This window comes from Zonotrichia albicollis, chromosome 16, assembly GCF_047830755.1.
Source record: "Zonotrichia albicollis isolate bZonAlb1 chromosome 16, bZonAlb1.hap1, whole genome shotgun sequence".
Lineage (NCBI taxonomy): Eukaryota > Metazoa > Chordata > Aves > Passeriformes > Passerellidae > Zonotrichia > Zonotrichia albicollis.
This window is the reverse complement of record NC_133834.1, coordinates 12,045,221-12,072,585: the sequence shown is the minus strand read 5'-3', so window position 1 is coordinate 12,072,585 and position 27,365 is coordinate 12,045,221. Positions and strand designations below refer to the sequence as shown.

The following is a 27,365-nucleotide window of genomic DNA, read 5'->3' as shown; positions in this document are numbered from 1 at the left end:
GCAAAGGCTCATCAGAAATGTTTGTGTCCAGGGAATGAACTGCCCTGGCTCCTCTGGCTCATAACCAGAGCCAAAACAGTGGCTGAGAATCATCTGCCCTGTACTAGAGGCTATGGGGATACCTGAAATAGTGCTGGCTCCATTCCAGAGCTTGGGGGAGTAAACCCATGTGCATTTCAGCCAAGGTAATTCACCTGGCCATTCACTCCAGTAAATGCCACATGTCTGGTGAATGCCTTGATTCATGACTTATTTCCATACCTCAGACTCTGATATTAAAGATAACTATGAAACTTGAATGACAGTGACCTTTCTTGAAGTAATTTTCCCTGTATTTTCTATACAACAGTAGTTACAGTCATAATAATAGTTGTTATTATTATCATTAATTGCAATATTAACTGTTATGTTTCTGTTTGCTGCAGGCTGGAAATTAAATCCAGTTGTTGGTGCAGTTTATAGTCCAGAGTTCTATGCAGGTAAGGATTGCTCTATGGTTGTCCCACTGGCCATATTTCATTTTAGTACTCTTTAAAACATGCAAAAGTACAGAATTTGTGTTTGGTGTGAGGTTTGCTTTCTTTGTGTGATTCACATTATTTAAAGTCATTTTTACATTTGTGATTCAAGATTTTACTTTACCTGGGCATAGTAAGCTTTATATAGAAGATATATGAATACCTTTTTTATTGGAAAATAGCTAGTATAACATGAAATGTACCGCAATATCCTAGTCTTACATGAGATTTTATTTTATTTCATATTTTAGTGCAGTCACCTTCTTCCAGGGATTCTTTAAGGAACAACAGCCAAAAAAATCTTATCTATAAATATATATATATATAGAGAGAGAGAGAGTACATGTAGACATACATAGGTATAGAGTATATGGAATCATATTTTTTTTCCTGACATTTTTCTTTACCTTTTATAGTTAGTTTTTCAGTTTGATTTTTTTTTTTATTTTAAATCTATATTTTCACCTGACTGAGACCAAATTCTGATTCTGATTGCAATTTGGTGTTAGAGATTGAGTTTTTGCCTGCTGGAAGTCAGTCATGGCTAGCAGTTGTTTTTTACATATAATTTAGGAACAGAATTGAAAATAAACTTATTTGTAGTCCAAAACCCAGTTGATTCCAAAGGAATTTGAATGCTACCCACAAGCAGCCATCAGGAAAGCATTTTTCGTTGCTGGTAGTTCAGCATGGGAAGAGGTTGTCATGTCTGCAGAAGCTGGGGAATCTCCACTCATGGAGATATTTGAGTCTCCAGTTGACAAAGCTGAAAAACTTTTGTTAATTTGAGGGACTTCAGAAGATGAAAATTGTTGAAAAGGACACTATTGCAAACACATATTTGTGGTTAAAAACCAGCTTCTATTGAGATAGAAAAAAATCTTCCAATTAGGGTAAAAGTGTCAGAGTATAATAATAAAAAAACCTAACTTTGCCTTCATGGAATTGCAGTATTTGGTGCAGGCAGAATTTATTTCCTTGCTGATGTATGTCTATGTTGAAAACAGGAATTTAACATTGATCTCGTTTGAGTAGTTAGTGAACCAACCCTGAACCTGCATAAATTAGAAAGTCAGAGTTATTAGTCATTTTATATAAATGACTTTGTGTTAATGACAAATATAATAATATTCCCATAGTACAGTAATCAATTTTCTAATACGTATGCAGAATTAACAATCTGACTTATAATTGTCTCATGAAGTAGGGCATGAAGAGTTCACATAGTTTGTAAATTAAAATCAATATTTTCAATCTCTCCTGAAGGTAATTTTCCTAATTTACTGGACTTTTCCCTAACATTTATTTTGTCTTTTAATTATAAAATGGCAGGTTATTGATTTTTTTGTATAACCTCCTAAAGTCCCAAGTGCATTTTTATTGCCAGCACTAGGGAGGTGTTTGCCCTTCTTAATGAGAATCTTTAATTACCATTAGAGGAGTATTAATTTAATTTTATGAATTATGACACGAACTCCACCACACCTTTGCAGAAAGTTCCATCAAGATACTTCATTTATTTCAGAATATTTTTCTCTTTATACATGTGGGCAGGCTTGTTTTGTTGGGTTTTTGGGTTTTTCAATGCATGTCAAATACATTTTATGTATATTGACTAAAATACTATATCTCTCACATTCAAACGTAACAAATTTCTTTAAAAAATTAGTTAAATTGTGCAGATCTCTTATAGTTGTTAGGAAATGAAACAGTAAAACAACACTGCAGTTCTTGTATTTCAGAATAGAACACCGTGACTTATCTTTACTTTTGGGTTCCCTCCACCAACTTTCTTAGAGAAGAAGTAATTGAATTTTTGATAATTATAAAATTAGAGATGTGGTTTTTAAACAGTCAGAGTTCTACTTGTTTAGTTTACTTTTTGTCTCCAGCACTGTCATGACAAAACGGCACCAACTTTTTCTCAGTCAGCGCAAGAAATTCCTTTAGCTCCTAATAAATGATGAAAAATTTGGCCACTTCTGAAATAAAGATGATACATCTACAGAGAAACTGTTGATTTAAAGTACCTTTAATCTTCATAAATAAGTGAAAAACAGAAGGTTATACAAAGCTGTCAGGATGGCACTGATGAATGGCAAATTCCCCCGTTCCTCAATTGCTGGCGGCGCCGTGGCCGCGAGGCTTCCCCGTATTGTACATCAAATCTGCCAACTCATTTCTGTGATTAAATATTCCATCAGTGCGGGCTGCAAGGCGCTAAAGCTTAACAAGATTCATAAGATGCACCACTTGAATACACATAACTCACTGCCTTGGATGGAGAGCACCCCGCGTGCACAGGAAAATTAGAATGGAGTTAAATTACTCCGCGAGACAAGATCAATAGAGAAAGGAGAAGATCCCCCTAATGCAATGCAAATCTAGGATATAGTTATGTCCTGACAACTTGAAGCAGACAATTAAAGTCAAATAGGGAGGAACGCGATGTAAATCAACCCTAAAACCTTGGAGATAATGGTAAACAGTAGGACCAGTGACATGATTGTTATAGCTTGGGGTTTTTTTGGAGTGTGCACCTCTGTGAAGGAAAGCCTTTCTTGAGAAAATGAGTGGCAGCTAAAAATGGAGACTCCGAGGTGCACAACGCCTTGGGGGCTCAAAGTACTGTATATTTGCAAAACACTATGGATTTCTCTTCCTGGGTTGCCCTTCTGAGGCTGTTTTTGTGCCTGTGAAATGCTGGTGCTGCAGTAAATTGCAGCACTCTGGCAATGTGGGTCTTTAGCTGTGGTGAGATTGGTGTGGATTTCCAGGGACACATTTGGGAAGGGTCCTCTGGAGACTCCTGCTGCATTTCCAGGAGCTAGCAAGGCTCCCTGATGCCTCCTGCCCTTCCTATCCTTCTGCTGGGAAAATGTTATTTTTGAGAAAACAAAAGGGGTTTTTTTTTTATGTATCATTCCAACTTTTCACAGAATTGCATTTTCCCATATATGATTATGGATAGGAAACTTTTAAAAAGATGACTTATGTCCACACAGTCTCCCTCTAATAAATAAAAGACTTTCCTTAAGGGTTTCCCCCTTTAAGGGGGTTTTCCTCTTATGATAAAGGAATTCTTAATGAAGCTGTGTTATCCATTTCTTATCTTTTCCAGTAAAATATTTATTAAATTCTTAGGCAGGTCCTAATAAGGAAATTGGTAAGAAGCACTTTGTGGTTTATCTCACAAATTCTTCATGGAAACTGGGATCATTTTTTCATCTATTTGTATTTCCATCCAGTTTTAAATATATCCCATAGTCTTCCTGTATTTAAGTTAGAGTCTGTTCTTTTCCCCATACACTCATTTATGGCCGGAAAAATCCACATTTGCAGCTGAGGTTCTTTACTAGGTATGCTCTGGTACTTTCTTTGTTTCTGCAGTTTGTTACAATATCATTTTCACCTGCTTATTTTTATATAGTGTATATTTTATGTGTAATACCAAGCCTTTCTTTCTGCCTCAGGCATTCTGACAGCCAAGTTCCATGTTGTTCCTTTCAGTTATTGCAGATCTTTTTGTTTTTCTCTTTTGGGTTTTGGAACAATGAATTTTTGAGCAATCTCTTGCACTCTCCTTATTGAAATATAGAATATTGTTGCACCTGTGTTGCTACAGCAGATCAGTCCTGTACAGCAGGTAGCATGAGACACAGTAAGGCCACTTTAAAAGACTTTTTTATTCCTGGCAGAAAACAGCTTTGTTACACCTGTTGGAGAGGCTCCTTTTTGGCAGCTCCCAAATGCAAGGTGGGAGAAAAGATGTTACAGAAATTACCTGGAAATCTAGTGAATACTCTTCCAGAGAACAGGGAAATTCACAATAACTCATATGAGAAGATATTATTTTCTGGTCATAAACAAAACCAGTATTTCAGAATTTTCAAGGTTGAAGTTAAGAGGAGAAAGAAAGGACTGAAGATTAGAGGGGAAGAACAATTACAGCCCAGCTGAGTGGAAATCAGAAGATCCCATCCTTCTTTTACTTAAGGCATTCTTCTTCTTCCTGAGTGGTATTAAGTTCTAAGAGTTTCAGGAGACAGTTTCAAGTCATCCCACATAGCTGAGTAGTTGTATTCATTTCATAAATAACCTTAACCAGTGAAGACTGGGGAAGCACTGGGTAATTTCCCATAGTTTCTTGGGAAATTATTCCATGATCTCTGGAAAAATTTTTCCCATCACTCAAAATGAAAGAGAAAGGAAGAGTCTGCATTTTTAACTATTTTATTAGCCCTCAGAAGACAGACAAGTTTTAGCTGCCCAGGTCTTTTTGGCATTTGGAAGCCAGCAGTATCCACCAACAATCAGCTTTTGTAACAAAGTTTCTTTCAGAAATTTGTTCAAAGGTTTGGAATAAAATGTTATATATAATTAGAAGTAAAGGACTACCACAGCAATATATATAAAACCATGCCCTTAAGTAAGATGAATCCAGGGGAAGAGAGGATTCCTGTACACTTGCTAATACTAATTCTCTTTGTTCATGTCTTAAAGCATCTATTTCTGGAGTGTAAGAGCACCTGGGATTCATTTCATCTTTCTAGTGTTTCTCTTTGAATTTAAATGAGTCTTGCATAAGCTCAGCAAATACCCTAGAAACAGTTCTCAGTGTTTGGAGTTAGGGAAGCTGAGTTATATGCTTGCACAGCATTCTAATCCTGGGGTAAAAGTTCACTCTATCATATCTCTAAAGCAGAATTTTTCTAAAAGCTGTCTGTCACTCCATAGATTAACTAATTTCACTATTTGATTACATACACTTGGGTTCAAACTTTGTTATTGACTAGGCAGATTTTTCTAAATATATTTGCAGTCATGTTAGATAGCTTAAATAATTTTCTAACAGTCAAATAATTATTGTGTAATATTCCACCTGTGATATTTAGATGCTCCTTTTCAACATATAACACACAGCTGTAAGTGTTGTTTCAAAAATCAAAAGTACTGTCATCCAAATGAGGAGTTCCTAGGTAGATTAACAACACTGATGACAGCTAATGCATTTCTAAACTCTGTGGAGCTTTTACAAGCCATTATAGAGGAAATCTTGTTTTATGAAAGATGAATAAAGCCAGTAGAAAAATGGGATTCAGCATCTGCATTAGCTCTTTACTAAAATAAATAAATAATAAAAATCCAGAATTAATTATGTCTTATGCTACATTATAATGAGTTCTTCATTAAAATGTATACCCTCATGGAAACTAAACCAGGCTTATTCAAAGCTAATGCCAATGACTTATTTTTATAAAGATTAATTTAGTCAATTGATTATATATTTAAATCTGGAGCAAGATTAAGCTACCTATTTTCAGCTTTGATTTGAAGTCTGCACATTTTAAAGAAATGACCACAGATTCTGTCAGTGTTACCCTTTTGAAGGTGTTTCTCTTGGATTTATATCACACAGGTTGTACTTAGCATTTGGTACTCTTCTATGTGATCTCTAGAAGAAATTCCATAGATTTGATTATTTAATTGTAAATGTTCAATAGATATAGCTTCATGCCAGAAGGTAGGAAACTGTGAAGGAAGGGAGTTGTTGCTTCTTCACTGTAAAAGTTTGTGAATTCTGACCCCAGTCTAATATGGGGAACCATTTGATACTGGGTTATGATGGATTTGTTCACAAACAGAATCAGTAAAACCAGGAAATCTGTATCTGCTTGAAAGATGCTTTAAAAATAGGGGAAAGAACATGTTTGGGAATGGGTCATTGGATCTCTTTGCTTGATGGAAAATCTTGCTGGGATGTAGGTCTTGTTCTGATGGCCATGTTTCCATGTTTCTCCTGAGTTCACATGGAAGGTTTCCTTGTTTTTAGATATTCCTTAACCCCAAAAGAAAGCCTTCTGAGTGAGCAGGAGCTGTACTGTCCTTTCTTTGTCATTGTGTTGCTTCTAAGTTCTTGTGTTTGTTCAGCTGTTCTTATTGTGGATATAACTGACCAAATTTTAAAGGGCTAAAAGAAGTTAAGTGCTGTTCCTGACTGACAAAGGAACTCTTTAATGAAAACTTCTCCTTGGACTTCTCTTCCATCATTCTGGTGCTTAGTGAAAATGTGTTCTATGGCTTCCTGGTTAGTGAAAGCCCTAAAAGCAGTTAAATAACTGAGGTGACAGCATCTCCAGACTGTGGATGGTGTAGGTTTTGAGGCTGGATACAAATCCAGCTGTTTCAGAGCTGCTGCTCCTGTCTCAACAATTACCTGGGCAACAGGGGTGAGGCACAGCCTGGGCCTGACTGAGGCTGCAAGGTGCATTTTTACCATAAAACTTGGGCTGTAACCCAAGCACCGGCCATGGATAGGTGTAAAAAGCACCGGCTTAAGGATCTCTGAGAGGAAGATTTAAGGCCAACTGCAAGGGCATCACTAAAACATTTGTTTGTTCAGAACTGGGGGGGATATTTGCAATCCTAGATAAGTTGGAGCAGTTATGTGGAGGAATAAATTCCTCTGATTAGAAGAATAACCAGGTTAGGAAGATCCATGTGTTAGGATGGACAGTCAGGCAGACAAACTCTTCTCAAATGCTAAGTAATAAAGTAATATATGAAATGTAAAGTTAATACAGTTAAGTGGAATGGAAAACAACTCTGCTCTGTGTTAAACCTTGATTACATCTGTAAATTAATGCTAAATTAGTTTAATATTATGGTTAATTGTATTCTAAACATATTGCTAATGTTTTCTCTTCTTATACATTTTTTTCCCATTTTGGACATTGGAGGACAGGATCCCCAATATGCACTGTAATTGCATTTCATAATGCTTATTGAGAGGAACTTTCAAAATACAGTTTTCATTCATTTATTCATTGTGGAGGTAGCTGAGAGGGGGCTGTACTTTACAAGTTTACAAGCTCTGTTGGTTTGGTGCTCTCAGATTTTCTTTGGAAATCTCCAAGCATAGAATTGCTTCTAGTAAAAGTGAGTGCTTTGGAAACTTTGGGAACATTGCATTACCATTTTTGTAATGGTTTTTCATGCTCCTGAAATTCTGGAACCTGTCTGGGCTAGGGAGGAAATAGACTAGCTAAAGCCAGGATTATGCATGATGATTCAATTTTTGGTCTTTTATATTCTCAACTTGTCATTCAGAATAGAATTTTATTTATAAGTCAGAACCAGCATTCGCTGGTGTAAGCAAGGAGAACTGAGGGATTAGTAATTTGCATCTCTGCATCTAATTGCATTAGATTTGCATCTCTGTCTTATAGATTTACTGAAATAGGTGATTTACACAGAAAATAGTGTCTTGACACAATATGAGAGGATAAAGCATAAACACATCCACTTGTAATCCCTGCAGGGCCATGTTGAAACTCTAGGGTTTGTGTTTGGGCAGAAAGGCTCCAGTTTCATCTATTATGTGATTTTTTTTCCTATTCCTATCTTTATTCAACAGATAGATGTATGAATGCAACCTATTTTAGTTATCAGCAGAAGATGAGTGCATTTTGTGTATTCTCAAGCATCTCCTTTCAAGCAGAGTATAATTCCAGCTCAGAGCTGACTTCAGAAGTTTATACTTGGGAATTTCTCTCATGTTTTGTCTCAAAGTTACAAGTGAACCAAGAATAGCCATCATTTACCAGCTTACCTGCTCTGTCTGCTAGAGGACATAGAATGATGAGGAATAAAGACTTCATTTTTGAAAGATCCTGAACAACTTCAGTGGGATGCATGTCCCAGCATAAAATAATGGCACTGAAGGTCACAGAGTTTATGTGCACCTGAGGTTGTAGGGAGACATCTTACAGTAAATATATTTTGAAGGAAATCCTGATGGAACCACTCTTTTTTTTTTTTTTTTTTACATGACTACATAATGCATTTTAGACCTTTTAGACATTTCTGTCTACTAGATAATGCATTTTAGACTCCAGTTTTTAGACTTTTCTGCTGAGAAGATTTACACTTGGATGCCAATGATACAGTTCACTAAGGAGCACAGATAAACTCTCTAAGCATGGTGCGGATTTTGGTACAAGCACCAGCTGAATTTGTACAATTTAGTTTCAGTTTAGTTACCAGACAAGGGGTGCCTGTGGCTGATAAATAATTTGACAAGTATTTTGGAAAGGACAGTTTGCTGCAATTGTTTTACTTTGTGAATGGAAACATTACATGAATTGTTGCTGCAGTGCAGCCAGTCTATGGGAAGGCAGGTTAATTAAATTAGAAACAAGTCAGTCACACAGTGTGGTTTTAAGCAGGCAGGAGAAGGAGGAGGAGATCCCTGTTACTGTGGGATGAGTTCTATATCCTACAGAGGGGAGTTGGGGGGATTATCTCATGGCAGAGCTGCAAACTTTGCTGCTTCTCTGATTTTTGCTTGCATGATATTGACACCTTCCAATCCCAATTTTTGACAGCATCCTGGATGCTGCACAGGAATAACTGGGGAGAGAGGGCTGTTTGCCAAAAGCTGGGAAATGGATGATGTGGGCAGCAAAGAATAATTGGAAGGTGGCTCACAAATGATGTTTGCTGTAACATTCATTGCTGTTCCCTGACTCAGTGCCACAGTTCATTGGGTGTTTTGGGGACACTAAGAGGCGATGATAAAGAAACATTCACTATGCTTAGAAAAGTGATGAAAAGGAAAATTAATGTCTTAAATAGAATTTTTGGATGGGAGGTCCCAGGAAATGTCTTAGAGACATCTCCACTGGCTGTTTTTTGGTGTGTGTGTGTTTTTTTTTTTTTTTCCTCTCCTCCCTCTATTTTAAACAATGTATATCAGGTTATATGTGAGTCAGGGACCTTCTACATAAATGTATGTATAGAGCACAGATTCTCATTACCAGCAGCATGCACACCCAGGCTGTTCAATAATTGAATATATTTCAGGTTTGCTGTCAGAAGAGGTTTGGATTTAGGAAAATCAACTTTAGACATCAACTACTTGAGATTCTCCTCCCTACCCTCTTGTTAAGTGAAACTATATATAAGCTTTGGTGGGATTAAACATAGGTTTTGTTTGTATTTTTAACATATTGCAAGAAAGGAGGCATGGGGTTTGGGGGTATGCTACTTTATTCCTTGTTAATAATGGATGGAATAATCCAGTGTATCAACACAACCATCCATAAGTGGTTGTGTTAAAATCTGAAGGCCATTATTCAATTTATAGAGAGCCCAGATAACTGAAGGCCCTCAAAGAGCACTTCTTTTTGAATTAACAGCATATTTAAAAGCATGCTAAGTCTGTGTAGTTGACTATTGATACTGAAGGGCTAAGAGAGCACTTAACTACTATTATGTATTCAAGAGAGAGGCTGCAGAGGCTCTCTTTAAATTCCCTACTCAGAAGGGACAATGGGAGCTAACATACACTATTACTGCACAACAGGAGCCTTTTATTAGGTGTTTCTGATCCGTTTCTGTGAGACATTCTGAAATAATCCATCACAGAACAATATTTCAGACCAGAACAAAAACAGTGCTATTTCTGTCTGAAAATGCCAATATCAAATTACACTTTTAGAACAGCAAACCAAGAGAGGGCATGGATTGCTTATGAGGATCCTTGATACACTCGCAAATCTCCTGATTTGTTCATGAGAGGTGCAGATTTACACTTTTCTTCTGCATTGAACACAAAAGTGTTTAGGAATAATAGCTGTTGCAAAAGGCACAAAGGAAAAGAGTGATCAGAATGATCAGAACTAACTCATGGAGAACTTGGTATTATCCAGCTGGACTGGGAGGAAAATAAAATGAAAAACAATCACTGAATTCAATAAAGAAGGGGCTTTTTTAAGGTTTAGATTTAGATTAGACTCTTGAAATAACAGTTTATAATAATGTGGGCAAAATGAGACTCAAATAGCTTCATTTTTCAATCCCTTTTTCCTGTGGCTCTGTTTGGATTTCTTTGTTTGTAAATAGTATTAAAGAATGGATGAACTGGTACTTAGTTGTGAGAGGCAGTAAGAACCTCCTTTTGGTAATACAATTGAAAAAAAAAATATGTGTAAAGAGCAGCTGATTTACCTGGAAAGCTGCGAGTACAATGGATTAGAGTAATGGAATCATCACTAAATCTCCTTGTGTGTAGTGAGTTACTTAGCTCCTGTATTGCAAACACTCATTTTAGCCTCCTGTGCACTAAACCCCAGCCCTGGATATTGAGTGGGTTCATTCCTGCCACTGGAAATTCTTCTGTGCTTCCCCTGTGAAGGCAGCAGATGGGTGCTGAGAGAACTCAGCACCACTGGCCTTTCCCAGCTTGCCCAAGAGCTTTTTGTGAGTCCTTTCTTTTAAAAAAATATCCTACATGGCATCGTTTCTATTTTAACATTGTTTTAACCTAAAACTATACTTAACACACTACTTAAGAGAATTAATACAGCATTACTTTCTAACACAACATATCTAATATTCATTTTAGTATTTGTGAAAAGCCAGTCATAAAGTACATGCATTTTTCACGGGGAATAAATGCCAGCACTGAAAATTGCAAACTTTAGGTCCATGAGCCAAGGTACTCATACCATGTGTACGGTGACGTGGTGCATTGTAGGCTCAGGTTCTCTGTCATGGTATAGAAACTCTAAACCATTGCCAGGAAAGCTTTCTAGAAGTTTCATCTTCTTCCTGTGACAGGAGAGAGCTGGGCCCATAATCCAGCCTTGCACCATTGTTTGTTTTACACCAACAACATGATTTCAGCTAATGGTCTATGTTTTTTTTCTGCAGAAAATGTTTTTTTCAATTTATACTTCCTAAAACAATGCCATGAGACATTCCAGCTAATTGTGTAAATTCTTTGCAGCTAATTGCAGATTTGTATTTCTGAGCTTCCTGTAGTACTGGCTGCACAGTGGTTCCAGTTAAAAGCTATTTTTAACAGCAGGGGTTTAAAAATCCTGTATAATTTAGTGGGCGAGTCTACATGTTGATCCTTGGTGTTACTTCTTGGCTCTTTGAGGATTGGAGAAATGCAGTGACTTTTTTAGCTGTTCTACAGGAGGCAGTGAGTACTCTGTGCAGCACCATTGGTATTTCTGGAGATTAGTTTATCTGCACCATGTAAATAACTGTACACAAAAAACTTATTTTTGAAAGTATTTAAAAAAAAAATAGGAGAAATGCATTTAGTCAGAGATCTTGAAACCACTGGGAACTGAATTTTAAGTATTCTAAAAATATTAATGACTGCACATCACTTTTTTTCCACAGTCCTGGATATTTTTAGAGTAATTATTTCTCAAAATAACTGTGGTGCTTCAGCAAAGGACCTCATCAAACAGCACGTTCTTAATCATGGGCTGGAGGAGAAAAGAGTGGAGGAAGAGAAGGATGAGTGGGGATGGGTTTTGATCTTGGGACACCTGGTTTTCGTCCCTTCCAGGGGCTCTGCAATGTCCTTGACCCCAGGCTGGTTCCCTCAGTGTCCCCTCTGCCACTGCTCCCTCAAAATTTATAATAAAATCCTCATTCTTAAAAAAACCACAACAAATCCTTTATTCCATCACACTAGAATTTAGTCTTCTGGAGGAAAAATAAGATTTTTTTTTTTTCCCATTGGGGAATTTATTGATAGTTTCTGTGTTCTGAGGTTTATCCCAGATCTTAGTGTCAATAATTCAGTCTTCCCTCACTTGTATGAATTGCAATTGAAATACTTTTAATACCAAAATTAGATGCAGAAGAAATAATCTTTTCTTACTAAAGTAGATTAAAAAGTTCCATATTTTTTTTCTAACGAAATCTAATAATAATGTTTTAGTTATCAGTATTAATATTATGTACAAATTCAAAGGCAGATTGTCAAAATATAATTAGAAGGCTCTGTGCAAGAAATTAAATACACTCTAGTAGCAGAGATGAAAAAAACATCTGTTTTGAAGTACTTTAATTAGAAATTAGATGACTAGAGTAGGGAAAATAGGATTTGTATGAGATGAAATCAGAAAAAATAGAAGATTATTAGCTGCAAAGAGCAGGAAAATACCTATGGAGCCAAGTGTTATCTAGGATTTATGGTGAATAATGTAAATAAACTGTAACCTTTGACTTCTAAAAATATCTTGCTGTTTTCTAGACATACTTTAGTTTTTGTAGTTATTCTTAAAACCTAATGGAAATGAGTGATTTTGTTACTGTGTTTCCCTCAGCCAGATGAATGCCTCTGGCTCTTCAGCTCACTTTCACTTGCAGGCTTCTGCACTAGGTCAGGTTTGGAAGCATCTGTGGTGTTAAATTATTCCATATTCCAATGTCCCCATTCCTGAGGTCAAACAAGTGTGTGGATAGGGCTTACTTATTTATTTATTTTATGTTTTGTAATTAGGATCTCAATGGCTGCATGTTCATTTGCCAGCTTTCACACAAGGGCTGAAGGCTGAGAGAGACACTAATACAGTCAGTGATGTGTTGCCTTAAAGAAAGGGGGAAAAGGAGCTTGTTTATATTTTATCTTTTGTATTAGTTGTGAAAAACAGTAAACATCTCTAAATCCTGTTAGTTAAGGGTGTCTGAGAAGGTTAGAAGCCTAGTAATTAATGAGATTTCCAGTAGTCACAGTCTTAGTTAAACTGCATAAATTACAAGAATTATTTTATTACTCTTCAACATTTCCAATATTTCTCCTTCAAGTGACAGCTGCAAGCAACAAACAGAGAACTGGTTAATGGCAGAAATTTTTAAAAATCTATTTTAAGAGAACTCTGGCCTAGTGAATGAAAATTGAGAATTGCTCCCGTAATACTGTGGGAAATGTGCCTACCATTTGTACTTAATCCTGTCCTTCCAAACACATTGGACTCAACTCAGTGCAATTCCATTGCATGTCAATGCACGATGTCTGAAGTTTCACAAATCTCCAGAAAGATTTGATGGGTTGGAATTGTGTGATTCACAGATCCTGACAGCTTGAGGCATGTCAGTGTATGTGTGTATAAAATCCTGTGTGTGTGTGTACAGATATATCCACATATATCTGCAAAACCAGATGTCTCATATCCCACTTCTCCTGGTGGACTGTATTCCAGAAGTGGAGATGTTTCTTTCCTAGTTTGAAAGTACAATGTTCAATCTGTATTCAGCTAAGTCTGCTAAAGTACAATTTTAAGAAAATCTGATGGGTTTTATTTAAGTTTATTTAAAAGAAAAAAAGGAAATAAGGAACCTTAAACTTGTGTCATTTGTTCAAAATGGGCATTGCGAAAGTGTTGGTTTAAATGGATTTGGTTATTGCTTTTATTTTTATTCTTTGGGGAAAAAAAAAGTTTTGTTTTATCTGGTTTTGTTAATCCTGAACCCATTTTATTTACTGGAAAGCAAAATATTTGCACAAATATATTTGTGCATCCCTCTGAGCAGAATCTGCTGAATTTAGATGTGTCAGCGATCACTCAGCAACAACGGGAGCGATGGAACCCAGGTCCTCCTGGCCTGGTGTCCGTGCTGGGAATGCTGCCCATGATTTTCCTGCTGTGCTGGCTCCAGGAGCCTCCTTCCAGCTGGGGGCTGAGGAGGCAGGGTGGGCAGCGTGGGTTGGGGCAGCAGTTTGGGAGAAGCAGGGTGTGACAGGGATAGGGAGCAGCCAGCGCGGCTCGCGGTCCCCGCGGGATAACGGCAGCGTTGGGGGCATGTCTGTGTTCTGCTTTTCCAATGTCAAACTCGGGTTGTTTGGGCTCTTGCTGCTTGGAAATCAAAGCAGAAAAAAAAGCTTCTTTTCTTTTTTTTTTTCTTTTCTTTTCTTTTTTTTTGTTGTTTTTTTTTTTTTTAAGAAGAAAAGTGCAAAAAGCAGCCCCGGTTCAGTTTCAGTGCGCCATTCCGGTTGTGCCTTGGTTTGTGTTTTGGGATGAAAAACTGAGGTTCAGTTGAAGTGTTCCAAAACCAGATACCACTCTCTCTCTCTTTCTTGTAGGCAGGGTGCTGCTGTGCCAGGCAAACCAGGAGGGATCTCCCGTGTACAGTGCCCCCAGTTCACTAGTATACACATCCACAAGTAAGCTAGTGTTATGGCTCGTTTCTTGTTCTGTTTTTGTGACAAAAGCACATTATTGTGAATTAAGCCCCCCTAAAAATGTCAACTTTCCCAACAGCTCTTGTTAAGGTAAATGTGGTGTTTATAAACATATGTAAGTCATGTCAACAGATAATTCAGTGTTTTCAGTTGCATCCTTATTCTTAAAGTATATTCTATTTTAAAAAAAATGAAAAAAAAGCCTATATTGCAATATTGTATAGAAATGGTCAAAAGTTCTACAATAACAGTGACAGTTTTTGCAATCCACTACTGTTGTGTGCTCTGCATTTTGTGTAGAAGATGTTGTGTTTCTTCTGTCCTGCTCACAACTGTGATTCAATACACAAAGCATATGTTACCATGCCATCATTTGATTGGGTCAGGAATTATATATGAAATCATTTTTTACAAAAGGAGCAGTCTTTATGAAGGGAGGTATTTTGAGGCATAAAAAGCTGCCCTAGTGTAAAGAACAGAGACAAGCTGACGTGGTGGATGCTGCCATCAGCCATTTTTCTGTACAAAATTTTGAAGTAGACATGTGTCCTCTGAAATTCTGAGCAGAAACCTTTTTTGAGAGGATTTTAGACTGTATTGGTGGTACCACTGATTCTCATTCTGACCTCTAGTGGGGTGAGAAACCTGGAGCTGAATGCAGGAGCAGTAACTGCTGCTTGTAGCAGCCCTGGCTCTGTGTTCCTTGTAAAGAAAATACATGCTCTGATTTAACAGCATTATCAGATATGCTCTTTATGAAGATTGTATTCAATCCAGAATGCAATTCTACTCTCTTAGAGCTTATCTAGACTGCTAAAATAATCATTTTTTAAATTAAATCCAGGAATTAGGACAAAAGAGTTCCATAGTGATCATCTCTACAGTCATGTAATTCTTTGATGTCAAACATTATCAATGGCATCCCTAGAGCTGCTGCTTTTCCAGGATTCATATGGGATCCCTTTAAATTATGAGTCTGGAGCCTACAAATGCATAGTGAACTAACCAAATGCATCAAGTGTTTTCAATTGCAAATTAAATTGTCAGTTAAGTCTGCATTTTCTTCCAGGTGCTCCAAGAATATTTTCTCATATGTCACCTTTCCCTAGCAGTGGGGATTTTTTACAAATTTTTTACGCAGAGATATGAAATACTTACAGTTTAAAATAATGCTTCCTTTTGGAAAGTTTTAGTGCACTCCTTTTTGACTGACAATTGTTTTCCTGGAAAATGATCCAAACATTTTACTAATCTCACTATTAGGAGCCTCTTTTTAGAGAAGAGCGTTTGTTATAATTTTCTGAAATTTGGTCTTCTTTGAAAGCTTTTCCTAAGTTCCCCCTGTTGCTCCTATTGTCTCACTGAGTTGTACCCCAGTAATTTTGTTTCTGGGATTGTTGTTTCCATCAGATATTATTTCCAGTAATATTGATTCCCCAAAGAGACCCTGTGAGCAAGCTGAGCTCTGAAATTCTCTGTTTCCTTTGTGTCTCCTGAGTCAGTCCTGTTGAAAAATCTTATTTTGCAGTGGTGCTCCTTGAATAATGATATCCTAACAAACACCTGTTTGTTTTCAATTATGCCAAAGACATAAATAAACAAGCTTTGCCTATCTGTCTCCCACTGGGCAATGTGGAATACACAGTTTCATAACAGGCATTGCTGGTAGCCATTGCAGTAGAAATGATTACACTTTTGTTGGATCTGTGAGCTGGCAAGTCATGATTTTTCCTTTATTATGTATAGAATTTCCTCTTGCCAAAATGCAGTTTCCCCTACAGGGTCACAACTCCTAATAACACAAAATTACTACAATTACTACATATTGTAATTAGGTTTTTATTCCTCCTTATTACAAAACTTTCAATAAACATGTAAAATAGCTTCATTTCTATAGGAAATTCCCCCAGAAATAGCGAATAGAAATGAAGGTTGACTTTCGTCTCATTTCTTTTATTAGTTTAAAGATCTTCTATATTCCATTTTAGTGCACATTTGTAATATTGAAATTATAACTGATAAGTCAACATTAGCGTCTAGGAGATGAATACTTGTACTATTATCATTCCATGTAGACAACAATATTTCAGCCTTCCTTTTTGAATAATTTGTTAATCGTTTATTCTGTTACTGCTGATATTGTAACTGTGATATTTTACAACCACTTACAGTGGAAGAATTAAGAGGTTTTCAATTTGTAATTGTTTTAACAGAAGGGAAGGAGTCTGCTGGGATTTTTCTAAAGCCATCCAAGATACTTGAATTTCACAGAGTGCTAATGGCTTTTAGGAGTTTTCAGATATTTGGAAGAGGATATTTTATATTTTATGTTTTTCAAAGTGTTGTCTAACTTGACTGTTCATCTTTTGCTCCTGAATTATAAGGCATGAAGGGCTGGAATATGCTTGAAAGATGTATTTTTCTTAATTTGGCTGGCTTGGTTTCTCACTGAACTTGTTGGTTTGTAGTTGTACTGGCCACTGGTAGCCCCTGATGGCTCTGAGCACTTTTACCCACTGGCTCTCCAGAAAGCAAGCTGCTATTCCTGGAGCTACTCTTTCCTTTCTGATATTTTATTTTTCCAGGATATATTTTATGTATCACACTATACATTTCCCAGCACAATGATTAGTTACACCTCTGCATATGTCAGGAGGTGGAAACATGGCTCTGCTTCCTTCCATCACTTCTGGCCCTTCACATAATACAGAAAGAAATGAGCTGTTTCTTCTGCAAGCAGTGGAACAAATCAGCAGCAATAGTCTCTCATGCCTCATCTGTTCTCTTATGCTGAAGGAGAAGATGGGACCTGGATCAGTTTTTCATTTGCACACCTATTGTTGGAATAGATAATTTTTTATCCAGAAAGCAGAGTTTCAGCATGCCAATGTGCTCCCATCCCTGGGCTGGGCAGGTCCTGTGACAACCAGGGGCAGGAAATCCAGGCAGAAAACCTTGGCTGCTGTAGATCCCAGCAGGACTGCCATCTCCAGGGCAGAACTGATACAACAGATTTCAATTAAATCCTTCATCATCACCATAATGCAGAATCCAATCTATCCAGCCAGGAATGGTTGGAGTTCACCAAATCCCAGTGAGTCAGCACTCACTGGATTCTTCCTAGAGGCCCAGAATATCTCCCTGAAAATAAATGAAACAATTTGGCTGCTCATAACTGACAATCTCTTTTTACCCTCACTCTTTAGAACAGTTATTTCCACAAGGAATTTTAAAATCCTGAAGAAATTTGTATCTATTGATAAATAAGAAATGTGTCAAGGATAGTTTTGGAAGTTTTCCAAATTGGAGCCACACGTGAGTAGGATGCATGAGAAAATTAAGACCCTGCTGGACAAAAGGAAGATTCAAAAGAAGATAAAAATATTTTTGTCCCTGAATGTCTGTATCAGTGTTCTGCCATGGACAGTAACAGAGCTGGGCATGTATGGATCAAAGAGGCAAAAATACAAATCTGAATTAAATGCAAGAACTTTTAAAAACTGTTTTACGCATATTTTCCCCAATTTTTCTATAATGTACAAGTGCCTGAAAATTTGAATGAAGCAGGAGCTCATGAGAGCCAAAGCATGGGCAAGAAGGAAGATGTGAAATTGTAGAATTGTCAAGTTATTCAGTTGGGAAGAACCTGCTTGCACCAGAACACCTCTAAGGATGGAGATTGCACAATTTCAGGAGATCATTTGTTCCAAGATTGAATGTCCTGGCAGTGGAAACCTCTCTGGGTGCAAGTCACATTTATTGTCCCTTTTCTTCCCAGCGTGTGCCTGGCTCTGTCCCCTGATAACGTCCCTGTCCTTGGTGGCAGGGCGTAGAAGAGGAGATGCATTTCTAGTAGAAATTTCATGCTCTGGGCTGGCTCCCAGCACTCCTGGGCTCACCCACCCCTTGCTGGTGTGGTGAGGCAGCAGATTCCAGCTGTGCATCCTCCCCTCCAGCTGTGCATCCCCTCCCTCAGGAATGTCCAGTTGTCCCTACCCAGGCCCTGTGGAGGGCAATGAGAGAGATGGAATTTAAAATTTAAAGGGAAGTTCCAAGGCAGCTAAATATTTTTTTTTTTACTCTCTAAATCAGCACTTTGATCTCTGAAACTTTTAGACTTTATTTTAGCTCCAAGTAAGCATTAAGACACTCGAGTTATTGAGTGTGTAGCTACTAGTGGATTTTTCTGAGCATACATTGAAGGGATCCTTTGCTGTTAGCTACATGGACAGCTCACATTTATGATAAAATATTTTAAGTTTCTCCATGCCTTTGTTCAGAATGATGTGCAGATGAACATCTCTATTTCCCAAATATGTAGCATGCCCATAAAAGTGAATTTTGCCTTGACTTCAATGAGTACATTTTGAACTGAAGTCAATTTTGGCTTAGATTTCCTAAATGTTAGAGCTGTTTCATCTTCAGTAAGTCTGCTTATCAGCTCCTAAATAAATCTTTCATACTGCAGTCAAGTGATAGAATTAAAAGAAGAAAAATATGAAAATGCAAAATCCGATATTAATTCGTTTTATTTTATCATACTCAAGGGCAAATGAAGTTGATGGCCCATTTTTTAATTGATATATTGATTACAGTTTTGGAAGAAGTGGTGGTGGAATTCAGCAAAAATGATTGAGGTGGTACAAATGCTTATAAATCTGTCCCACATTGTTCGTGTTCTTTAATTGTAATTGTCTGATAAAACTTCCATCGCTTTCTGTAATTAACCTAATGGTCTAAATGAATTTCCAGATCACTGGTTATTCATTTCAATATAGAAAATGCCATTACACTGAGTTTAATTAATACTAAGTAAGTTCACAGTCCATTGTACCATTAGAATAGAATTTTATTGTTTTAACTGTTTAAATTATGAATATTATTTCCTCTCATCTTGTTTGTCCCATTTATGAACTTGAGTGTTCATTTTCTATTCATACTAAAATAGCATAAACCCCTATAATTAAAATATTTAAAACCCAATGCTCTTTAAGCTCACATGCTCAAAATATCAGTGTAGATGGGGATTTTTTTTATTTATTGTTCAACTATTTTTAAACAGAATTCAGTGAGTGCCAAGCTCATAATCCCATGATATGCCCTAGAACATCTTATTTATCTTGATATTCCTTTCACAGAAGTACATATGACAGATAAGCACTCACCAGAGGATCCTTTTGCTTTGCGTCAGACAGATATTAAAACAATAAACTATCTTGCCCTGGGATTTTAGCTTATGAGCCACCAGGAAACAACAAGGCAAAGATGAGATGTTTTTGAAAGGTGGGAAGGCAGTTCTCTTGGAAAATTCCCTGGAAACCTTTGGTCCTGTAATATTTTTGACAGGAAATATTTTAAATGCTAAAGTTTTGGGTTTTTTTTTTTTAAAGCAAGGAAAACACATTTTGTTCTGTCAGAGCAGATATTAGAAGTGTCCCAAAATTAACCCAATATTCCTACTATTCTATGCATTATGTGATAGGAGAGAAGGAAATTCTGTGGCCCAAGCATAAAGTATTAATTACATGATGTGAGATTTTTTTTCTATATTGAAACACATATAGTAGATGTATGTCCTAGTTTTAAAAAGATTGTTTTTTCCTGTGGGTGGTTTGTTTTAATTCATAGATTGAGGATGGTTCAGGGTCTTATAGAATAAACAGGGAAAATCATAAATATACATTTTATGTTTATAAAGAGCACATCCAGCTGTAGGATTTTTTGAGGACTCATTCCTACAGAAATGAAAATTAAGTCAAACTTGTCTATGCAGTATGTCCTTGCTTTTAGAAATAGGTTACTTGGCTCAGGAATATTAGTAAACCATCTAAAAAATGCTGTATGGAACTATTTTCATCTTGCTTGTTTCAGTGAAGACATTCCAGGTTTTATTTTCCTGTGGCGTTACTAATGGATTGAAGGAAGACCTTTGACATTTCTATTATGTTCTGGGATATTTTCAATACCAAGAAAATTACAGAGGGAAAATAGAAATTTTCGAAAGGTGATTCAAAGTGTGCTTCTGAGCCAAATCATTAGTGGAAGCATTTGGTTTGGAAACCTTGATTCTGTTGATTTTGTCATGTTTAATCTGTTGCACACCTGTAATTACCTGAAAATTATCCTGTAATGATGGCAGTTTGCTGCCACTCCAAGCAGCTGAAGGGTGGATGCTCCTGGCACTGGGTGAATCCTCCTCTGGGTTTTTTTGTGTCAGTCATGACTGACCTCATTCAATCTGAATGGACATATATTGCAATGACATCAGTGATTCATTTGCTCTGTTTTATTGTTGTAGTTTTTCTTCATTTAACTGTTTGGCAGGCTTGCCATTTTGAATTAGAATATGGGTCAGGAGCAGTTTAAAAAATGAGTATTTATGTGGTATAAATAATTTGCCAGCACTTCAGTATTTCTGAGTTGAATGTAGAAAGGTTCTGCAAACTACATTTTTAATTGGTCTGTTTTTTCTTGAGCTAAATTGGGATGGGAAGTCACCAGTAAAATATATATCAGTGCATTGTATCTATACCTTGGTGGTTTTGTCTGCTTATTGCTTCATAGGAAACAGGTAGAGCACCCTGCAAACGAGGCTGTGATTGGGCCATTAATTAACCAAATTAACCATTGTAGGGCTGCAGTTCCTGACTGAGGGTACAAAAATCCTGCCAAAGGGAAATGTGAGAGAAGCAATCCCATATATGATTTCCAGGCTACAAAAAAACCTTATTATTGAACATTTAGGGGTCAAACTATCTTTTGATTTGCTTCCTGAATTAATTGCCTTTATTTATGAAGAGAATCACCCAGTAGTAACCAGGAAAAATGTGCCAATTGCCCTTCCCTTTTGTGTGTTAAATATTTGTGTTCTTTATTTAAGTGAAAGCTTAAATAAAGATGCCAATAGTAAGTAGGAAGGGAATGGCTTTCCTTAATTCCCTGCCTGATGAACAGAAGTGTAGAGAAATGTTGAAAAGCCTTTAGAAGGTTTTTATACTCTGTTCTGTCCCACTGTCTTGGGCCTTGTTATGATGCAGGACAACACCATTGATGTTCAAGTAAGATAAATATATTCCAAAATTTAAAAAATAAATAAAGCTATATCCATATGCATAGCCTCACATTCTTGATTTAATTATCATCCTGTTTTTAACTGCAAAGTGACCTCTTTGGGTTTTTTTCTGTGGTTTGTTTGTTTTGGTTGTTTGGTTTTGGGATTTGTTTTAGGGGTTTTTTTTGGGTATTTTTGTTTGTTTTTTTAATTTAAAAAATGTTTTGGTAACATGGCCTGAAATTCTTCCTACAGCTTTTTTGGTGTTTTGTATCAGTATACATTGCCCTTCTGCAACAATTTTCAGGATAACTCTCATTTTACCTCCTGTCTATTCATATTTTAAATGATTACTTACTTATAAGTCATCACTAAAATACATTATGTCCAAAACCTGTAAACGTGGCTTTTAATTCACTCCCAAAAATGTGGTTTTTAGGCCTTGCTGTTTACCCTCATTCTTCTGTTGGTCTGTTTTGTGCCAGAGCAATGTGTCTAAACCAGCAGGAATTTTGGAAAGAGAGACACATCCTGAAGTTTGTCACTGACTTTTCACCACTTATACACAACCCTACATGTGGGTAGTGGGAGATAGCTGGAAAGGTAGTAAATTATGGAGAATATTTCTGTCTTTTAGTTCCAATAATAAAAACTGTGTGTGCCCAAGGACAGCTGGGAGCTCAGGTGCCTTCCCCTGGTGCTCTGCTGTTGATGGACACACTGCACTTGGCCACTGGCAGCACTGGTTACTGTGATTTAGGGCAAGAGGACTGTTTGTGCTTCTTCTTCTCAGAATGCAGCTAAATAGTGACAATTACCTGTAGTCATTACATTTACTATGTACATTTTGTTTAGATAGTGACAATTACATTCAGTATTATCTTGCATCATGTCCTGAGATGCAATTGTACATCAGAGCCCTTTGAGCACAGTCTTGGGTGCCACCTTCTCTGGCTCTTCATCCTCTCTGCTGGTGTCACTCATTTTTAGTACCAGACCCACAGTGTTGACTGTGGTACATCTCAAATCATCCTATCTGTCAGACAGCAAACTCTTAATTCTGTGTTTTTCCGCTTAGCCTGTAAGGTTTGGTTTCAAATAAAGGCACACCTTAGTATCACTCTATTTTGTGGTGGTTGTTATTGAATCATGGCTCTTGGAACTGTGCTGTGTACAGCAAAATTCAACCTGAATTTCACAGATAATAAGTGCTCTTTAGGAATTAACATTTTTAGTATCAGTATGACTTTGCGGGTGCAATTCTTTGTTTTGACAATTTTTCCTTTATGGTTTGGATTAGGTTAACAGCTGGGTTTTTCCTCTATTGCTTTCTGCCTAAATTGTTCCCAATGCATTCTGACAGTGTTCTTTTTACAGTTTAATAATTCTCTTGAGCTTTCAGAATCCTTGTGTCATCTAAACAGTATTTCTTGTCACTATATAATTGACTTTCATAAACATTCAAATGACTAAATTTTGTCATCTCTTTATAGCAGTGCTACTCTTCATCCAGCTTTCCACAACCTTTTTCCTTTGTCTTGGAAGTGGTGCTTTGTCAGACACAGGGGATTTCTTCCATTTGCTTGAAACTTAGAGCTGTCCAATAACTGGGAACACCAGACAAGATATTGATCACCTTGATCATCTATATTTGAAGATTGTTCTTTAATTTAAGATCAAACGTGTCTTCTCTGATCTCTACTGTTTCTTTTCCTTTATGGCCTGGGTGCTTTTTTACCTCCTGAGCTTTTCCTTCTATTTTAGTTGTTTCCTTTGTGAAAAGCCAACTGTTCTTTGTACCTCAACTATTTTTAATTTCAGCTATGCAGTACTTATTTTGATTTTAAGTACATAATAAGTAATTTCACCACCAGTTATAGTTTTTTTAGACTCAGAGATGTAGGTTGGTGTCATTACATAGCTTTACAAAAAGATTTCTCAATCATCTTACCTGTTCCTTTGGATCTCTTCATGCCTTGCATTTTCTTCTGCGGGTTCTTGGAAACCCCTTGATGTCCTAGGGTGATGCCAGGTGGCTGCATATGCAATCCAGTTAAAGAAGGGCGAGGTGTAAGGGAATTTCTGATAACCACAGAATCACCAAACGGCCAATTCTGAGGGGCTGAGGTTGGAGGGAACCCTGGAGAACAAATTGTCCACCCCTGCTGCAGCAGCAAAGCCTGAGGGGGCTCTCCAGGACCAAAGTCCAACAGCTTGGGAACATCTCCAAGGATGGAGATCCTACAGCCCCTCTGGGCAGCTGTGCCAATGACCAGCCACCCTCAGGTGGAAAAAGCTTAGGCAGGAAGATGAGAGAGTTTCCAGGCTTGGGCATCAAGATTTGGCTCAGAAGGTTATAAATTAATGGCATGTCATGGTAGCCATTTCCAGAGAAACCAGTAGTGGATTGTTTATTGGTACATGAGAAAAGATGAAACAAAAAGAATAGTTCCATCTAGAGTTAGAATACTTACAAGGAAGTCAATGTATCAAAGTCATTGAGATAACAGATCAATTAGATCTGAAAACAACTTTAAGATGAGCAGATGAAATTTTGTTCAAACAGTTAAGTGTCTTCCTATAATTTAACATAGGAATAAATAGTAGGTTGCTTTTTACTCAAGTATTTAGTTTATGATTTTTTTTGTGTGCATTTTATTATAGCTTGGTATGGAATAATCTAAAAATCTGATTCTTCCCATGTCTGAGGCTGAAATATTTGAAAACAGTGTTTTAAAGCAGTTGTCTGTCCCCTTTCTAGAAATATTTACATGTACCTCAGTATAAAAAGTTTCACCACATTTATTTGAAATTTGGTGATAATTCGGATTTGACAGGAAACTTAATGCAGTAGTGTTGTGTAAAGGGATTCAATTACAGTGTGCAGTGTTTTGTAAGTAACTGTCTTGCATAAAAAAGTTAATTAATCAGAGCTGTGTCAATTTCCTTGTGCCATGTCAATTTGCAGCAAGGTAATTAATCACTAATCGCCCAGCGTGCAGCAAACTAAGGGACAATCCATGAGTCATTTGTTGTTATTTTTTTCGAAATAAATGGCACACAGAGCCATGAAGAAACACATCTTGCCTTTCATAATATTTTTATCGACAGTTTTGCATGTTGTAATAGACTGCAGCAACAAGCAGCTGTAGTTCAATGGAATATGAATATTAAAGAAACAAATGAGAGCAGATTTATAGGCCATTGCTTTTCTGTTATGTCAGTTTTGAGATTACACTGAGCAAATGAACAGTGAAAAATTACTCTTCCATGTGGAGAATGGTGATTAGACTTGTACATTAATTAGAGATTTTTGTTTTCCTTTTTAATGCATTTCAAATGAGAATGTCCTATAAGTAGGGGTTTCTCCAAAGTACAGATTTATTCATTCCTAAACAACAGAGTGTAATACTGGCATGTATTTTTTTTTACAATGGTAAGGAAATAATTGGTCTACAATTTTAAGCATGGTTCAAAAAATAAATAGCTTGTGAAAGAAAGAAATAGAAGTGACCAGTTGTGACTGTGTTTGATATATATGGGAAATTTCCTTTGAATGCATTAATTCACAACTAGATCCTAGCAAAAATCATCTCACAACAGTGACAGGAGAAGAAATGTATTTTCAGCCTGTAATTTTAAACACTGTGAACTTTCTAAAGATTTTTTTACCCTGAATTTGAAGTGTGTGTATGCACATATATTTATATATAATTTAAATGCCTTTTCATGTTAAAATCTGTATTAACAGGGCTTACATTTTGCTTGCAGTCTGCTTTGGTCTGTGTATTTAAATGCACAAATCCTCTTTAGCCCAGTGTTTATAATTCATTCAAAGAATGACACTTAATAATACTTATTACTATTACAGTGGAGGGAGAACACAGCCCACTTTGGGATAAACTGCTGATTCCGTTCCTGAAATCTCAGATAATATCATATAGATTATTCTGCTTAGCCTTTCTCAGCATGCTGCCCATTATATCTCCTTGTTTTTAATTTATTGTGTTTCCTCAACGGGGATCCTCCTGAACTGTGGGGATGATGTAAACGTGTCTCCCTGTCTCTCCAGCAGTGAAACCGCGCCGCAGTAAATTAGCGACAAACCGATTCCAACACGACGGAACATTAAAATTCTTCCCCGTAAAACATTTGCAAACTCTTGGTGGCAGATGACCCGCTACTCTGTGCAGAGGAGGAGAGATTAGGAGTGATGAGAGCTAGATCTGCTCATCCATTTTGATGGCACACCTTTCTTGGGGCATATGGCACCCTCATACAAATTCAAACCGCAGCACAAATGTGAAGAATAATTGCCCATTAAAGTGGCTGTATATTTTTATGGCTTTGATACAAAATCTGCCCCCTGTTGTCTTTTGCATCTGCTGCTCTTTCATCTATCCCAAAGCTTTAAAACTTTAATACACAGTGTATAACCCTTAAGTATTTTTTTGCCAGGTTATATTCCTCTTCTTGGGAACTCAAGCTTTTCATTGTTCCTTCAGTCTTTGTTTTCCCAGGCCTTGTTGAGATATTGTGCCTACAAAGTGCACCTCCCTGTCGTGTTCTTTTAATAAAAGATTAGTAAAACAAATGCTTATATTACATCTTCAGGGAAAAATTAAGATTTGATTAAATTTCATCTGTGAACTCAAAGATTAAGTTTTTCTTCCTTATGCTCATATTTGCTTTTTCTATAAAATCATTAGTTATCTAAATTTTGCTGATACACTACTATGAATCCAAAGGCCTTTTTATTTGCTTAAATGTGGCAGTTTGCTGGCCATATTTCATGTTTGAGATCTAAAATGAAGTTCACTGAAGTGACAGTGATTCCATATTTACAAAGTGTAAGAATTTGTAGACAATATTAATTGTAATAATATATTTTAAAATTGTATCCCCCTAAGTATAAAAACAGAACAATCAAGTTTAAAGAAGAAATCTTACCAGCATAATGTTGTTAAAACAACTTCATTTTGGCTGTAGTAGATGTTTTGTATGATATTGGATAATTATATTAAGGAAAGCCAAGGATTTCCACAGCATATTATTTATACTCTAATTTTTTTAACTTGAAAAATTGAAATTGCTGAGTGACTGCAGGAACTGAGTTTTGTGGTTGTAGCCTCGTTCACATTTGAATAGCAGAATGAATATCTATAGAATGGATGGGGCCATTAGATGAAAATGTAAATTGTTTTCTATGGCTTGATGTTTGATGATGTATTGTCCTTAGAAAAGCCTTTCTTTTTATAACCTCGTGTTATCACCTCCTATCATGAACATGCATTTGGAGAAATCTGCCTTTTCTCAGTCACAGATCAGAAGAATTCCAGTCATCAAATTACTTTGATGAATTTAAGCTACTTTTGCTTAGAAGTGGGCTCAGATGCTTCCCTGCTGAGAGTCAAACACATTTTCAAGCCCCTTATAAATAGCATTTTCACTGACTGGGTTTCAGCAGCTTGGCACTGAGGCACTAAGGAAGGTTGACCTACAAACTGTAAGTCATTAAAACCTCTACCCCTCCTGGCTACTATCTTCATTACTTTTGGGACTGTTTAATATCATTTAATGCTTCCTGATGGGACAACCCTTTTCATAAAGTTCTTTTTATGAAGTCCATTCTTCAGTTGTGTTCTAATGCTGCCACTTCTGCTGGTTATTTTGGGGTCAGGATATTAAAAAGCTGGTAGCAAAATAAATTCTGTGGTTATTACATATTCCTACCCATCTAATTTCTCAGCTGGTCCAAAGGAACATTATGGGGTTTTTTTCCTGAACACAAATCCAGGGCAAC

At 36.8% G+C, this 27,365-nt stretch overlaps 1 protein-coding gene across 50 annotated transcripts in view; it reads left to right on the top strand.

Moving 5' to 3' along the window:
* The window catches only part of RBFOX1 (RNA binding fox-1 homolog 1), a 1,150,782-nt gene that overhangs the window by 1,072,447 nt on the left and 50,970 nt on the right, over positions 1-27,365 (top strand). For 43 of the 50 annotated variants that reach the window (XM_074553000.1, XM_074553022.1, XM_074553010.1 and 40 more), the window contains 2 exons: positions 426-479; positions 14,413-14,493. In XM_074553000.1, coding sequence (XP_074409101.1) covers positions 426-479; positions 14,413-14,493 — 135 coding nt within the window. The remainder of the gene's footprint in view (positions 1-425; positions 480-14,412; positions 14,494-27,365) is intronic. The other 7 variants (XM_074553009.1, XM_074553013.1, XM_074553006.1 and 4 more) reach the window with 1 other exon arrangement.